General features: G+C 30.7%; 1 protein-coding gene across 2 annotated transcripts; it reads right to left on the minus strand.

Moving 5' to 3' along the window:
• Nucleotides 1-215: 215 nt before the first annotated feature.
• Nucleotides 216-6,912, minus strand: LOC110637834 (uncharacterized). 2 transcript variants are annotated; one of them, XM_021788176.2, is made up of 15 exons: nucleotides 6,680-6,912; nucleotides 5,900-6,208; nucleotides 5,616-5,695; nucleotides 5,133-5,233; nucleotides 4,891-5,013; nucleotides 4,672-4,741; nucleotides 4,156-4,242; nucleotides 3,980-4,045; nucleotides 3,772-3,864; nucleotides 3,598-3,654; nucleotides 3,378-3,506; nucleotides 3,204-3,294; nucleotides 2,667-2,755; nucleotides 1,641-1,834; nucleotides 216-671 (listed from the first exon to the last, which is right to left on the minus strand). In XM_021788176.2, exons 2-15 carry the CDS (start codon nucleotides 6,126-6,128, stop codon nucleotides 566-568), a joined length of 1,515 nt encoding a protein of 504 aa, XP_021643868.2. In that variant the 5' UTR covers nucleotides 6,129-6,208; nucleotides 6,680-6,912; the 3' UTR covers nucleotides 216-565. The 2 variants fall into 2 exon arrangements, with proteins under 2 accessions (XP_021643868.2, XP_021643869.2); XM_021788177.2 differs by having other exon boundaries at nucleotides 649-787.
• Between the last annotated feature and the right edge of the window lie 10,195 nt (nucleotides 6,913-17,107).

A 17,107-nucleotide genomic window follows, 5' to 3' on the forward strand; every position in this document is an offset into this window, starting at 1 on the left:
GGTGCATATGGTTATCTCATTATGGACCAAAAGCTTTTGCAAAGAATATGCCCAACAGAAAATAATTGCCACTTTGCCACCCTGGAACGAAAAGTGGGTTGGGGTGGGGACCCTCATGTCATCAATGAAAAATTTTACTAGACGTGATCTATCATGATCAAAGCATAAATATGAGAATTTCATTATAAATATTATATCTTAAATTCACGAGGGACTAATTTTAAGCAAAAATTTCCCTGTCATTAACTCCAGTAATCTGGTTACATAATTGTTACATTGGGGTAAAGTTCTGGTCTGTAATAATTGCTAACATTTAAATTGAACAGCATGACTGAGAAAAAGAAAGACCTATCTGACAGAGTATGATTTTGATTGCATTCAAGCTGGCTTTATATTTTAAAGATGATGAATTACATTTTATTCACTAGCTGACTTAAGATTTTAATGAAACCTATACTGAATTTGGCAGGAAAACTGTGATCAGGTTAGCGAACATAAAATGGCATAACCAGTGACCGCAGTTTATTGGGTTAAGATAATGATACTGGATACCTTCCATTCTGTCTCACACTAGCACAGCGTTTCCAATAACATCTTCCTGTAAGAGCTGTTTCTCAACTAACATGGCAGCATGGTGCTCTAAATATTCTTTGCTGTTCATCTCTGTCAATCTGCAGTGATTAGTAGGTTTCACAACCCACAGTTAGAATAGAAAGAAATATTTGCTCTTATAGGAGAAAAAGAAACTCTTCACAGCTGCCAAGAAAAACAAGTTTCTTTTCACAACCTATATAAGAAGAAGAAGAAAGATACCAAGATAAAGTCAATCTCAAATTGAAGAAAGAAAGAAACATGCCTCATAAAAACATAAAGGAGAAACAGAAAAAGTTTACCGTAAGAAACAACATCAAAAGTAGTAAAGCCATTTGAAGTTAACCTCAAATACAATTCTACTGCAAACTTGGGGAAATAGAATTTTTTTTTTTTTTATATACCTTCATTTACATTTTCCCCCTTTCTTCTCCTCCATTTTATAATCCATAAATTCGAATTGGGTTCTGTCCAATTCTATCAAATCCTTCAACCATATCAGCAAAGACAAAGGAGGATTGATGGTCCTGTTAAGATGCTACTTCGACTAAGTTATGACACCGGAATACAGTTACTATTTTTACGGGTAATTTTTGGAGCTAATTTTCATAACGCTAATATTTTAGGGAATGAAATGCACTGGCGTTTTCAATCACATTCAATTAAGTTCACCAACTTCATATAAAAAAATAATCATAAAAGAAACTGAAAAAATCTAAATGAGTAATAGTGAATACAAGCTGTTTTGTCATTTTTTTTTTTTTAGGATCACAGCAAAAGCATACATTATTTCATGCATCCAATTCCAAATTAAGTGAAGTAATTTAACTAAAATCTAGACAGTTTAACTCAGAGAAACTATTTTCTGATAAAATTATTGTTGATTGTGTCTCACATAAGTAATGTATGCATCCATCCATAGTGCGTAATGAAAGCAGCACAAGAAGTAGAAAATAGTTTTGAACATGGAATACCTTGATTGAAAACATTAATGTTCAGTCATAATGTGCATAATAGAAATAAAATTGCATCATAATAAGCAGATTTACCTGCTAATAGTACGGTCTTTTGCAAATCCCAGTTCATTGTCTACACAGATCTCAGAATCATCATTTCTCCTTGATCTCGTAGAGGTTCTAGGTGCCATTTGCTGGGCATCCGCCACTGTAACTACCCTTCTAAAAAGTTCTAGAGGACTCCCCTCTGCTGTACACAATAGCCTGGCCCTGTTCTCATACATCACCTGTAACCATAACAGCAAAAACATTTAGGGAAAAAAACTATATGAGATTCTTAAGAATACAAAGCACAAGGCTTATAAAACAAGTTTTTATATTTCATTGTCAGGTTATGGCCTTTCAAGTGCTAGATAATTTGGTGAAGAATTTATACAGTTCTCTACAGCATTTCTTCAGGAAAAATCAATTTCTTCATCCTTGTTAGACTGCAGGAAATCATAACGTAAAAACATTATCATATTGGTCATAAATATGTGTCAATATCTCCTAAATTTTATGTGGGATCATTATGCAGCGGCAGCAACAACAACTTCCAAATTAACATTACACATTTGAGATCCAAATAAACCTGCAACAATGTTCTGTAGAACCTTACTCTCTTCTAATTTGTGGATAGTTTTCACATGGGACATTTGGATTCATGCATCATGATACTCCTGGTACAAACTCAGTAAAAATAACTTCACAAACTGTTGGATCAATCTTTGATTGTCAGATGACCAAATCAACTTCTACTTTAGATTCATTTTTTAATTTTTTGTTGAACTGAGCAGAAGAATGATAGGTTTTACCCCTAATCATTAAGTCTCAAAATTATATGCGATAAGGAGACTATATTTGACTGGATCCAAAAGAAAAGGAGATTATTTTTTCAATCCAGAGGCAACAAGAAGCCAATTCCTAAAAGGCAAATCATTGTGAAATTTAGTGAGGACAAACCAAAGTGCAGCTTAAGGATGACCATGTAGATACAAGTTAATCTTGGCTCCAAATGTAAAACCAAAACTTAGCAGTTTATGTTCAAGACAGGAACCAATTGGGAATCAATGGACATACATCAACTAAAGTGACAAACCGATATGCTGCTGTCCTATTGTGAAGTCCAAAGATCGGGACACCATCCAGTGCCAGGCTATGGAAGTTCTCTGTACAGAATAAAACAAAAGAAAATATACTGCTGTAAGAATTCCCCCCAGATACAACTGCATGACAATTTGAGATATGTACCAAAGACAACATTTTAGACATGAGCCACTAGAGATGAAATAAACCCATCATTTGGGTAGTACTAATTATGACAGTAAAAAGAAAAATGAGATCTTCAAAGGGGAAAAGAAGATCAATGTGCAAGAGGAAAAAAAATCATTTATGTTCAAGAAAAAAAAAAGAAAAGAAAAGAATCATGTATGATCTATTGCTTCTTTTTAGCAGGAACACAGTCAACTCTACTGTCAAAATCATGTTCAATCCATTTTCCTTATCTGAATGTCAAACTCAACTCAATTAGACAATGCCATCCTCCAGCTATTGAATGCCTACATGAATAATGTGCATGTCAAAGTCCATTTAGCTGGGTATCACTAAGACACTCACTGAATAAGCCAAAATAATCTGCAGCTCCAAGTGGTTTGTCACACAATTCCTCAAAGGAAAAATATGCACACCCATTAGCACCCAGTGGAACCTAACGAAATTTAGAGTAAGAATTTTAAAACAAAATTAGTAGACTGTTTTACACACTTAAGCAGAATACAAAACAGCACACACCTGCAATGTCCTTCCCATTACTACTTCCACCTTTTGAGGAACAGCCGTTTGCTTCCCAATCAATTCTTGAAACTTTTGCTTAAGCAGGCCTGATAAATCTTTACCAACAAAGTAGAAACCTTGCTCAGCCTGCAGACCAAGTTTACTCATTGATGTCAAAGAAATTATGATACATGTAAGAGAACTTTTTGGTAATCTACACAGATTATCAAAACTTTACCGAAGTCATTTTCCGATAGTCGACTAATGAACCAATTTCATGAACCACACACCTTTCCTGCAACAATACAGTTCAAATATTAAATTTATTTGCCTATATCAGAAAAGCATACCAACTCTTACAACAGCATAATCCTGTCTAACAACCAAAGTAAGACTATATGTATACAACTACCTTCAAAGTTGCAATAAATGGTAGAAAAAGATCTCTCTGCAATCCACCTTCATACAGATTATCAGGAGCACGATTTGAGGTGGCCACAAGAATCTACACTTGCCTCCATCATGTGTATGTGAGTTACAAGTTCCTGGTTAATTTCTATCTGAAACCATAGATATGTAATCACAATGTGATAATTGTCTTGAACACCAAATAGACTTACAACGCCATTGCTGAATAGATGTCTGAATAAACGATTCAATATCAATGCATCAGCAACATCAGTCACCTGTAAAAGGTCAGTCAACATACATGAGCATGTTGCCACAAAAAATGTACAACACATTTGTTTTAAAAAAAAAAAAAAATCATAAGGATCTAGTGCTGTAACTAGTATACCATGAATTCATCTAGACATAATAATATTGCCTCATCAGATATTTCTCCTGCAACAACTTCCAGTGGATCTGCCACACCCTTGTGCTTCTGCAAGAATTCAATATTTAACACAAACTTAGTTTAGTTTCTGTATAAGACCAATTTTCAATTAAAAGCAACATTAACAGGATAATATTGTGCAACAATGAGAGTGAAATTCACAGCCTATTCCTAACAGACAGGCTTTTCTTTTCTTTTTTTTTCCTCTCGTGTGCTAATTCACAACATACATGTTGTGCATGTGAAACTATTGATGCAAGAAATGAAAGAAGACTGAATAGCTGAGAAGAAAACTTTGAACTCTAATCTGCAGCCTTACGTATATGAATATTTGCCAAGAACGCCTATGAATATTGTCTAGTGAAAAGAATAAGACCACAATTACTTTTCCAAAATCAAGCCTAACTTGAAAATAAACCTTTACTTCTTGACAATATAGTTTGAAGAAATACAAAGTAAGCTAGCAATATATGTTACCTGCAAGCGGCTATGGACATTCAACATGAAATCATGAAAATGAATCCTCTTTTTCCTCCAGTTCCACGGCCTGAGAAAAAAATGTCAGTTGATAAAACCAGCTGTATGTGATGAAACTATTCTATTCTTACCGTACTGATGTTCTATTTTATGTTTGCTTCTTTTGATTCTCAATAAAGCCAGAGTCTGTAACAAATGAAAACTACATGACAAGCTTACAATTGGTCAAAGAATAAGTCCATCAACATAGTCTTCCCAGTGCCTACTCCTCCATAAAGATATAGTCCTTCAACCGGCGAATGTGAAGATTGTGGCATGAAACGAGACCACAACCACCTACTCCTGAAGATGAAATTCAAAGACAAGTTTCGCAAGATAAGTAACAAGAGTTTGATCCCCCTTACAATAATGTAATTTGGAAATGGAAATACAAAAACATGTGGAAAAAACGGAATATTTACCTTCCAGATTTGTCAGAAGCAGAATAGCGATCCAACTTACAGGCATCAGCTGACTTAACAAGCTCATCATAGAGTCTTTGAAGTTCCCTTAAGGTGCCTACCTGCAGAAATCATGGTCAGTATACCCTAAAGCAAGGGAAGTTAATTGTCCTGAAAACTAAAGTACAGAAAACTCCCTTAAATAAGACACTAGTTTCCAAATTTTCTTCATCAAAATAATAGGCAACTTTCCATTCAGGTCACAACAAATACATGTTTAGTTCACATAATACAAATACCCATCTTATCACTCTATTAATATGCCGTTGTTTCACATTATTTTTGTTCCACAACAGAAAGGAAAATACTCAAAGAAGCTCTAGTTTCATTACATTTAAAAAATCCTTTCATTCACAATTTCCACAGAATAAAAAGGAATAAATAATCATCCAGAATAAATTTATATGAAACTATCAATATAGTTTTACATCTAGACTATCATACCTGACAGCTATCACCATCCACAAGCTCACTAGCAGCGATTCTTCTTTCATACTCTACAAGCGGACCTGCTCTGTTCGCATCTGCAATTGAACACCGATACCAGAAACAATCAGAAATGCTTCAAAACTTCTTCTCTACTAAAGTTTCACTAGTCCTCAGCACAAACATCTCTCTCTCTCTCTCTCTCTCTCTCTCTCGCTCTAACTTCCCCCCACCCCACACGCACACAAAATAAAAAAAATAAAAAAAAAAAGAGAGAGAAAAGGAAAGGAAAGGGATGCAACCTTGTTTAGAAAATTTAGCAGCTTCTGTTGACAGAGCTCTTGAGATGAGAAGTTTGGGGCATAGAAATCTCTCATTATCAGCAGAACTGATAGGTCTACAAACAGAAGTGGTGCAATTAGCATCTATCAAAAGGGGTTGTTGCCTTCTCACCAAATTAACAGAGCAATTGTTTTCTTGATACTGAAAAGCTGATAGAAGTTGGCATGCAGATATAACTCTTCTTCTCATTTTTGAATTCAGAAGCAGCTACTTCCACATAAAAGTCAGAGCCTTTACGAGCTCCTCAGGCTCTCACGAAAAGCAGAGTCCTAAAATTCACCCAAAAGAAGAATTAAAAAAAAAAAAATCGATACCATTTAATTAAAACTTAAAATAATTCAAACTGAAAAATTACTGAACGCATAATTAGCATTTTCACTATAATATTTTTAACTTTAGACGGAATCAGAATATTCAAAAATTAATCAAAATTTATATTAAAAAAGAACTTAAGCCAAGAAATAGAGTTCATCTTAACGGTGACAAGTCAAAGGTAGCAACATTAAATAAAATTCAAATTCCATTAATACAACCATTAATTACTTCTTTCAACACCCAACAATAACACAAATCCAATCCTAATTACAAAGAAAATACACATAATTTTCGCTGCCAATCCTCATTAAAAAAAATAATGGCATGAAAAGTTGTAAAAATATATTGATCAAATCTGAAAACATGCAAAACAAATAAGAGGAAATAATAAAAAAAATAGAAACTAGACTGGTTGAAGAAATCACCACTTGAGTTTCAAAGGGTGATGATGATGGTGATGGTGGTGAGAATTCTAATAGTTGAGAGATGATCGTGTGGAAGATGAATGTAAGTAGAATAAATTCTCTTATGGCAGTTGCATGGTAAACAAAAATGACGTCGGACTTTGAGGAGGAAGTCCTCGGGCTCAGAGAGAGAGAGAGAGAGAATGGCCTGTGAGACAGCTCCAATTTGTTTTGAGGTTGATCTTTGCGGTGGCTTTTCCACGTCGGTTGTGTGCTGTTTGTATTTTATTCGCAATTAAAAAACAGACAATTTGTGGGCCCACCACACCGGAACCTACCCTACAAACTGATCGCCACAAAAGTAATAGTATTTTTGGAGTAATTTTTAATATTAATCCCTCAACCTTATCTTATCTTATCTTATATTTTATTTTTATCTTTTAATTTTAATTTATTATTAAAAAATTTTTAAAACTTTAATTTTATTTTAAAAAATTCTTTTAATTTATAATAATAAATTTTCAAAAAATAAATTACTATAATAAAATTAATATGTTAGGCATTGATTTAAATAGTATTTAAAATAATTAATATTATTTTAATATAAGTGAAAAAAAAATAAAAAAATAATTTTATTATTCTTTTCACCTAGTAATTTATTATAATAAATTAAAGAAATTTTTATAAAATAAAATTAAAATTTAAAGATTTTATAAAAATAAATTAAAATTAAGGGAGGTAAATAAAATAATAGGCAAAGTTCAGGGACGTTACCCATCTTTTGTTTTTGTATGTGGACCCATTATAATTTACCCTGGGAGGTTTATTTCTCGTGTGGTCGACTTCAAGTGGTTGCACTGCCCACATTCAATAAAAATATTTGTCATAATGATTATTAAAGACTCAAAATTTTCAGTGATCTTCTTTAACAATAAAATTAAAATAAAGAACTTTTTAATATTAGAGTAAATTCCGAGGTACTGATACACATATAAGTTAGTTGTTGATTTGTTTTTAGTTCTATACATTTAAATTTATATTTAAAAATTATATATTTTATAAAATATTAAATATACTTTTATATTTATAATAAATTTATAAATATTTTTAAAAATTACATTTGAAATTAATTTTTCATTGAAATTAATTATTTGAAAAGCATATTATTATCTGTATATATTTTATAAAATATATATTTATTTAAACATAAAACAAATATTTACTTTAGATATAAAATTTAAGTATAGAAATTATTTTATTAATAAAATAAAATTTTAAAAATTAAATTATTTTAAATTAAAAAACAACCGATGCTAAGGATTAATTTATTAATAGAATTTAAATTTAAGAATCAAATTATTACTTAAAAACAAACCAAAAACTTATTTATAATAATTTTTTAAGCGATTTAATTATAATTTTTTAATATTATTTATTTGATTGAAATTTAAATTTGAGATTTTATTGGTTTGCACAAGATTTTAATATTATTAAACTAAATTTTATTAACAATATAAAGATTCTTTTATTAAATCATCATATTAATTTTCTAAAATTAAAAAATAGTTATTAAATATTTTTTTAGTAAACTACGAGTATCTCCTAATCCATTGAAGTAAGTCTAATCTTACTTGCTCTAGTAAAAAAGATTGTTAATAAAATTTAATTTAATAATATTAAAATCATTATATTAATTTTCTAAAATTAAAAAATAGTTATTAAATATTTTTTTAGTAAACTACAAGTATCTCTTAATCCATTGAAGTAAGTCTAATCTTACTTGCTCTGGTAAAAAAGATTCATTATGAGATAAAGCGTTTTCAACAGAGATTTTTTTTTATTCATAAAAATTAAATATTTGATCTTATTTAAAAAAATACAAAATCCTTTACCTCTGGTACTAACCCTCATTGGTCATAGACATTAACCCTTTTCTATAAAATTATAATTACTATTTTTAAGTTTCATTCAAATAATTTAATTTCAACAGTAAAATTTATGTTTAGATATAGAAATAATAAAGTATAAATAAAAATAATTAAATAAAGGAGAAAATATATTTTTATTATCACTTTAGATAATGTTAATTTTATTATCAAGTAATAATAGTCTTACTAATTTATAAATTGAAATTAAATAAATTTTTATCTCAAAAAATATAATTTAATAATTTTATTAATTTGAAATATAAGCAAAAGTTCTAATCACTATTCAATTAATTGGGTTGGTGGAGAGGGATTTACACGGTGAATGGACGCTGCAGGTGCAGGTGCAGGTGCCATACCATGCTGCAACATGCATGTGAACATTTGGCCAATTGCCGGGGTATTTTTTCCGCTCGCCTCCAAAAAGGCAAGCACTATTAAAGAGAGAGTGCTGTTTTCGATGTGAACCTGTGACCAAGCAAATTAGACCAGACCACTCTGTCACTGACCAATACATCAGCATTACCAAATGGTTAAATTAAGATCAACTACACGTAGTTTATTAAAATTAATTATTTGATGTCTTTTTTTTTTAATTAAATTAAAAACTCTAATATTCTTTCTATCATTTTTATTAGAATTCTATTTTATTATAATCCAATCATTATTGTTTTTTTTATTAATAAATAAATCTTTTTACTTATATAATTTAGATTTTTCATATTTCTTGAAAAAGTAATTAAATTGATGAAATTTGATATGATATTTATTATTTAAATTAACTATATATAATTTATCAAAATTAATTATTTAATGTCTTTTTTTAAATTAAATTAAAATACTCTTATATTCTTTCCATTATTTTAATTTATTATTTAATATTTTCACAACAATTAAAAAAATAATTAAGTTACTTAGATTATAATATAAAAACCTTATTAATTTAATTAAATTACACCTTATCTTACTTGATTAAGAGAAAAATGAGAAAGTGATAAAATGTGTTTTAAAAAATTATACAAATAATTATTGTTTTCAATAGATATAAAGGTATAATTGAAAAAGTTAATGCTATTTATTCTTCTCAAAACATAAATAATTATGGATAAAATAATTTGTAATAAACGATAGATAAAAATGGATAAAGGAAATATTTTATAAAAAACCAAAATTTTCAATCTTTTTATCAAATAAAATGTTAATAAACTTGTTTTAATCTTAAATATTTATATTATTTAATCGTTGTAATTTTAATTATTCATACTGTTTAATCCTTGTAATTTTAATCATTCATATTAATTAGTTCTTTCTGTTCAAAGTTAAAACAAATTAACTGACATTTTCTTTGACGTAAATCTAACAAAATGACTAAAGAGTTTAATTTTAAAAATAATTGATATTTTAATTGAGTTAAAAAAAAGACTAATTAATTAATTTTAAAATTTCATTTTAGTTTACCTTCTCTCTCTCACTCTCTCTCTCTCTATATATATATATATAATAACATTAGTAAAGGTAAAATAATAAATGTTAATTATAATTAAATAAAATTAATATTATAATTTTAAAACTACATAATTTTAATTAAACTACGTAGTATTGCATCGGAAGAACAAGTAGTTAAAAGTTCCAACTCTTTCGCTTTTAAAATCTCACTTAGGGACGATAGGTGGGTGGGTTTTTCGCAAGTATCAGACCCTAATGGGAGAATTCGAGTCCTTTTTATTTGGATTTGAATAGGTTTAGAAAAAAAAAATACCTGTCATGGATTCGAGCAACAAGTATAGGGTAAGACTGAGCATTCATTTCAAACTGAACTGAATCGAATCGAACCAAATTATTAAAATCGAATTACCATATTTTAAAAATCAAATCGAACCAAAATGAATAAAAAATCAAATCGAATCGACTTACACTATTTTAGTTCGATTCGATTTAAACAGATTGATTTTTGATTTTTAATATTTTTTTAATTTAGACTTAATTTTTAAGTTAATTGATCTGATTTTGACCTTGGTTTGAACCTAATAACCATTAATCAATGAAATTAAATAATTTATATATACAAAGTTACGTATAATTCATAAATTTCCTGTAAAAATAAATCAATTTAAAAATCAATAAAGTAATTCAGTTCGATTTAGTTCAATCGGTTTTTTTCTCCAAAACCAAACCAAACCAAACCAAATCGAAATAATCAAAATTTTTAAAATGCAAAATCGAATCGAATTATCTCAAAAACCAAATCGAATTATCGAATTAAGGCGATTCGATTTGGTTTATTCAGTTCAAACTAAATAATGCTCGCCCCTAGTATAGAGTACCTAATTTACTACTCGTGAAAAAGGAAAATCCTATGAGTGCTTTTAGTGGAACTTGAACCTTAGACCTCCAAAAGTGTAAAGAACATAGTCTATCACTAGGTTACATTTCACATTTGTTACTTTTATGTGTGTGTGTGTGTGTATAACTACATATTTTTTATATAAAAATTATATTGTACATATATTTTTTAAACTTGTAAATTTTATATCTTCAGAGTTTAATATAGAAAATTATATATTTTGTAACACCACAATTTTTGAAGAAATATTAAATATGATTATTATTTGAATGGAAATATAATTTATAAAGTTTTCGGGAGAAAATTTTAATTTAATTTTGGACCTAAAAGTAAAATTTTAGAAGTTTTGGGGTGAAAATATAATTTTTATAGAATTCAAGGACCAAAATGAAATTTATTTAAAAAGAGGTACAGCTGGCAGCCTCATCTTCAGAATTATAAAAAAAATAAAAAAATAAAAAAAGAAATGGAGAGTAGGAGAATCAGGAAAGAAAAAAGGAAAGGAAAATGAGAGAAAGAGAGAAGGAGAAGAAGAAGAAGAAGAAGGGAAAGAGGGAGATGGTGGTTGGATTTTTGAGATTGCTTCGGTAAAGATGGATGCCGATAAGGAAAAAGAGAGAGAGTGGTCTTAAAACTAAGAAATTAGAAATTGAAAGGAAGGAAAGATAATGAATAAGAGCAGAAACAGGGGTTGAGCAGGGGTAACAACTTTGTCTTCCGTCTAGGTGATCTAAATCAATAATTTTCTTCTTCTCAGCATAACCAATAAGTATTGAGTTACACTATAAGTTTGACATTGATTTTATTTGTAATTTCAATATTATTAATTTATATTCAAGGCATGCTCATACATTCACTTATATGTATATATATCATTAGTTAAATGCTAGGCACGCTCCTTTGCTACATATGTTATTAAATTTGTTTGTGGATGTCACCTTAAGATGACTTGAAGCTCTGTGTGTGTGTGTGTGTGTGTGTGTGTGTGTGTGTGTGTGTGTTGGTGTGAGTATGGTGTAGATATGGATATGAGTAGAACGGATAGTCGCTGTTAGAGCTTGACTTGCTGGGACGCGATCCTTATATATGGATAAGTCGGGATGAGTACGGCTTTAAATTGATATTGCTAGCTTCCGTACTTGGATTATTAAGCGAAAGTGGCTTGAGTTAATCTTGTTGATAGGTATTAGATTAAGAAAGTTATATAAGGGATCAGCTCCCATATATGTATTGATGTGACAGATGGGTGCATGCGTGCTCCAAGTTATCTTTGTGTGGATATTGGTTGAATTGTTTAAACTATGTGAATGTATTGTATTTCATATATAGGAATGCATTAGATTTAGATAGTTGTAGAAATTATATTTAAAATCAATATCTTACTCTCTGAGTTGAACGCTCACTCCTGGTCAACTATTTTTTCTCTAGTGACGGGTGGCTTTATTTGTGATTAACCTACTTTCTTTCCCTGCAGGTTTAAACAGAAAATATTTTAATTTGCTTTTATTGTCTTTTATTTAAATCTAGAACTCTACATAGATTAATAGTTGTATTTTTATTTGGGTTATAATAACTTAGTTCTGGAGTTACAAAACTAATTATGTGAGATTGCATGGATGTATGAGATGTTTATAATTGATGATGGAGAGAACTGAGCTCCCAAATATTGATATTATTTATTTACAGGTCAGCTGAGTTAATGCTCCCCATTGGATAGTCCAATTTATGGTCGGACTCTATCCGTTTGTTTTCTTGAAATTTGGCCACCTTAATGGGTTTTATGAATAAATTAGAAATAAGGCTTACTAAGGGCTTTGATGGCCTTATGCTGACTCAAGTCCTAATGTCGATTCGACCTAAAAATCGAGTTGTGACAATTATGGTATCAGAGCTTAAGCTTTAGATTCATGAGAAAGTGTGCACCTAGAGTTATCACATGTAGAGTATAGGATCTTGTTTTTAGATTTTGCGTTTTTTTTTTTCTTGGATAGTGTAAGAGTACTCCAATTTAGTGTTTCGATTTTCTAGAATACATGGTCATGTGAATTTGAGCTAGTAAACTAATTGCGATCTACCTTAAGGATACGTACTCTAAGAAATGTTTTATTTCTATTAGTATGGGGCTAAGTGGTGTGTCTATCTAGCACAAGATATGAGTACATAAAGGTGAGTTATAGCAATATAGTTGTCCCATATGAGACTAAGGATACCACTACTGGTAGTCATTAGCAGATAGCCCAATCAGTGTAAATTTATGGTATTAGTGGGTTAAAGAGAGATAAGAGATTGGAAAACCTGGTCTGTTGTGACGTACTGTAGTGACCTATGCAATGTTCTTAATATCTGTTCTGTAAGCTACAGATTACAGTACTGAGATGGGATTATTGTGTAACGTTGCATGCATCCCCATGGTGTTCCATGATGAGGGTGTTTGTAGACAGTCTCTATTTTGATACAGTTATGCCAGGACAAAGTTATATATCTATAAAGGAGTTTGGAAATCCTAGTTAGGGGTTTAAACGCTTGAGCTAAAATATCAAAGATCACAGTTGGATGGTAACTAGAGTCTGTGACTCTTTTAACCCTACATAAGCTAGAGTTATAGCATGAGTTGTCATGGGATTAGAGGTTTAGTATGGTTGTAGTGTAAGGATGACACCTGCTAAGTGAGATATATTGACCTTCGATATGGGATCTTGGACAGCTTTGGCATTACGATGGATGTTTTGCCTAAAGTTAAGTGAGAATGGTACATCCTTTGTGTGACAATGAGGTGCAGGGTACAACTTTTCTCCCTAAAACTGATAAGAGGCTATGAGCTGTGAAATGACATTTTAAGGAGATTGCAGTGGATAAGAGATAGATAGCCTTGCATAGTTGTGGCAATGTGGTAGATATAGTATCTCTCTTATAATCAGTTGTGTTATGGAGTATGACAATGCCTTTTTAGGAGAGATAGAAGAGTATTACCAATGTTGGTGACCTATTGAATGATGGGATTATAGGGTGACAGAGAGGTGTTGGCTTAGGTACACTAGGGAGCATACGAATTCCACTATAGGAGTCATAAGTGATTAATTCATAACAAGTGTGGTTCTTTTGAGTTAGTGACAAGATTAGGTGCCCAGTACCTTAAGTTTTGGATAATTGAGTGGCAATGAGAAAAGAAAATCTACTTAGATCCACTCTTCGAGAAGTAAAAAGCTATTTGTAGTCTAATAGATAGGAATAGAGATCATGCAATAAATGCATGGCTACTGTCTCTAAGTTCTTTCTCATTTTCTTATTGCCCAAGTTAAGAGTATACTCGAAGTAAAGAAAAGGATAAAGGTAGTAAGTCAATAGAGACAAGTCATAGAATATCAATAAATAGAAGAAGTATAGAAATAATAGTTAGGATAGTTAGGTCCAGATGCAATAAGAGAGATAAGTTGAGTGCCAATGGAAGTGCTAGCCATAGGGGTCTGAGGACCAATTCTAAGTAGCTCGGAGGTGTAGATGATTTGGTAGAGACGCAAAAAGATATAGTCCTTTGGTATAACTGTTAAGTTAGAAAGAAGAATATAGCTAAGGAATTAGAGTAATTAAAGTTTTGGTTATGGGTAAGCAAGATTAGAGAGCCATAATAGGACCACATTAGTGAGTACAGTTGTCAAGATATAAAACCCAGAAATACAAAACCTATAGCAGGTAATAGTACGGGCAGTGATAGGAGTTAAAACAAAGAGCTTCAAGTTATAGGATTGGATCAAACTCTATCTATTCCCTGTTCCTAAGGTGAAATGGGTAGCAATAGGACAATATTCCTTTAATCTATTGACAGTAAAAGTGGAGTTAGGTGAGGAATGCAACCTCAGCAAATAGTTGCTAGACATGTACAATGGTGTCGTGAACTATCTTATCAAATTGAGGAAATAAATTGTTAAATAGTAACTTGATTGAAGTCGATGTAATGGTTTAAATAGGTATGATGATGAAAAATAATAATTGATGATGTACAGAGACTTTAGGTTAAATAGTATAGATGGTGGAGTGGTAGTCTGGATTATTATAAGGAATCAGACAGATATGTTCAGTGTGACTAATAAAGTCATTTATGTGGAAGCTCAATGACAGAGTAACAGTAGAGGAAAAGAAATTCAAAAGAGATAGATATAGATAATACTCACAAGTTGCAAGTATAAGAATCAAAGTAATGGCAGTAGGCATGAATAGAGTTGGTTCTTGAAGAATCTATAAGTGAGAGGTATTTTCTAGAAAATAACAAAAGATAGGAATATCAAAAAAATGATAATAAGCATAGAGGACAAATGATGCATGAGAAAAGTTAATAAATTATAAGATGATTTGTCAGGTGAGACTGTGGTAGGTGTACTGTTGACTGTGGAAGAAGATTTCTCCTTCTTATCAAGTTTAGCATATGCTTTCGATTCTAGAAGGTTGTATTAGGAAGGGATACTATGTCGAGGTGATCCAATTATTTGAGATTTTGAAAGGCATAAGTTCGTATACAATCTTCTGAGGTAGAAATGACGATAAATGCACATCTAATGCTAATGATGAAGGAATGATCAAGGTAGAGACATGAGTTAGAATTAGTTTACAGTTTTAGGCGTTGGGTGAAATCAAATAGAGAAAGACATTAGGATTTATCTTGCTTTACTAGGTTCTAAAGTGAACTCTAGTAATAGGAGCATCAGGTTTTGTTTTGTTTTACTTGGTTCTGAAGTGATTAGTGTATGATAGTTGTTTTGATTATATGGAAAAAAAAAAGAGTTTAATTTCAGTGAAAGTATGATAGTTTTGAATTAGACTTTATGGTTCTTAAGTTATAGAATTTCGAGGACAAAATTTATTTTAGAGTGAGAGAATTGTAACACCCTAATTTTTGAAAAAATATTAAATATTGTTATTATTTGAATGGAAATAAAATTTATAAAGTTTTGGGAAGAAAAAGTTAAGTTAATTTTGGACCTAAAAGTAAAGTTTTAGAAGTTTTTGGGTGAAAAATATGATTTTTGTAGAATTCAATGACCAAATAAAATTTATTTTAAAAAAGGAACAACTGGTAGTCCCTTCTCCATAATTATAAAAAAAATAATAAAAAAAAATGGAGAGTAGAAAAATCGGGAAAAAAAAAGGAAAGGAAAAAGAGAGAAAGAGAAGAAGAAGAACAAGGGAAGGAAGGAGATGGTGGCTGGATTTTTAAGATTTCTCCAGCAAAGATGGATGCCGACAAGGGAAAAAGAGGGAGAGTGGTCTGCAAACCAATAAATTAGAGAGAGAAAGAGAGGAAGATGATGAATAAGAGCAGAAACAAAGGTTGAATAAGGGCAGCAACTTTGTCTTCCATATCAAAATCAATAATTTTCTTCTTTTCAATAGAACCAATAAGCATTGGGTTGCACTGTGAATTTGATATTAATTTTATTTGTAATTTAAATATTATTAATTTATATTCAAGGCATGCTCATGTATTTACTTATATGTATGTGTATAATTAATTAAATGCTAAGTACGCTTCTTTACTGCATATGTTATTGAATTTGTTTATGAATATCGCCTTAAGATAACTTGGAGCTCTGTTTGTGTGTGTTGGCGTGAGTGTGGTGTGAATATAGATATGAGTAGCACGGGCAGTCTCAGTTGGAGTTTGACTCGCTGGGACCCGATTTTTATATATGGATAAGTAGGGGTAAACACTGCTTTGAATTGATCTTGCTGGCCCCCGCACTTGGATTATTAAGCGAAAGTCCGGCTTGAGTTGACCTCGCTGATAGGTATTAGATTAAAAAAGTTGTACAGGGGATCAACTCCCATATATGTATTGATGTGACCCATGGGTGCATGCGTGCTCTAAGTTATCTTTTGTATGAATATTGGTTGAATTGTTTAAACTATGTAAATGTATTGCATTTTATACATAGGAATGCATTAGATTTAAATAGTTATGAAAATTATATTTAAAATTAATATTTTACTCTTTGAGTTGAATGCTCACTCTTGTTCAAATATTTTTCCTCTAGTGACAGGTGACTTTATTTGTAATTAACCTGCTTTCTTTTCTCATAAATTTAAATAGAAAATATTTTGATTTATTTTTATTGTCTTTTATTTAAATCTAAAACTCCGCATATAATAACTTAGTTCCAGAGTTATAAAATTAATTATGTGAGATTA

The sequence above is a fragment of the Hevea brasiliensis genome, chromosome 17 (assembly GCF_030052815.1).
Source record: "Hevea brasiliensis isolate MT/VB/25A 57/8 chromosome 17, ASM3005281v1, whole genome shotgun sequence".
Taxonomy (NCBI): Eukaryota; Viridiplantae; Streptophyta; class Magnoliopsida; order Malpighiales; family Euphorbiaceae; genus Hevea; species Hevea brasiliensis.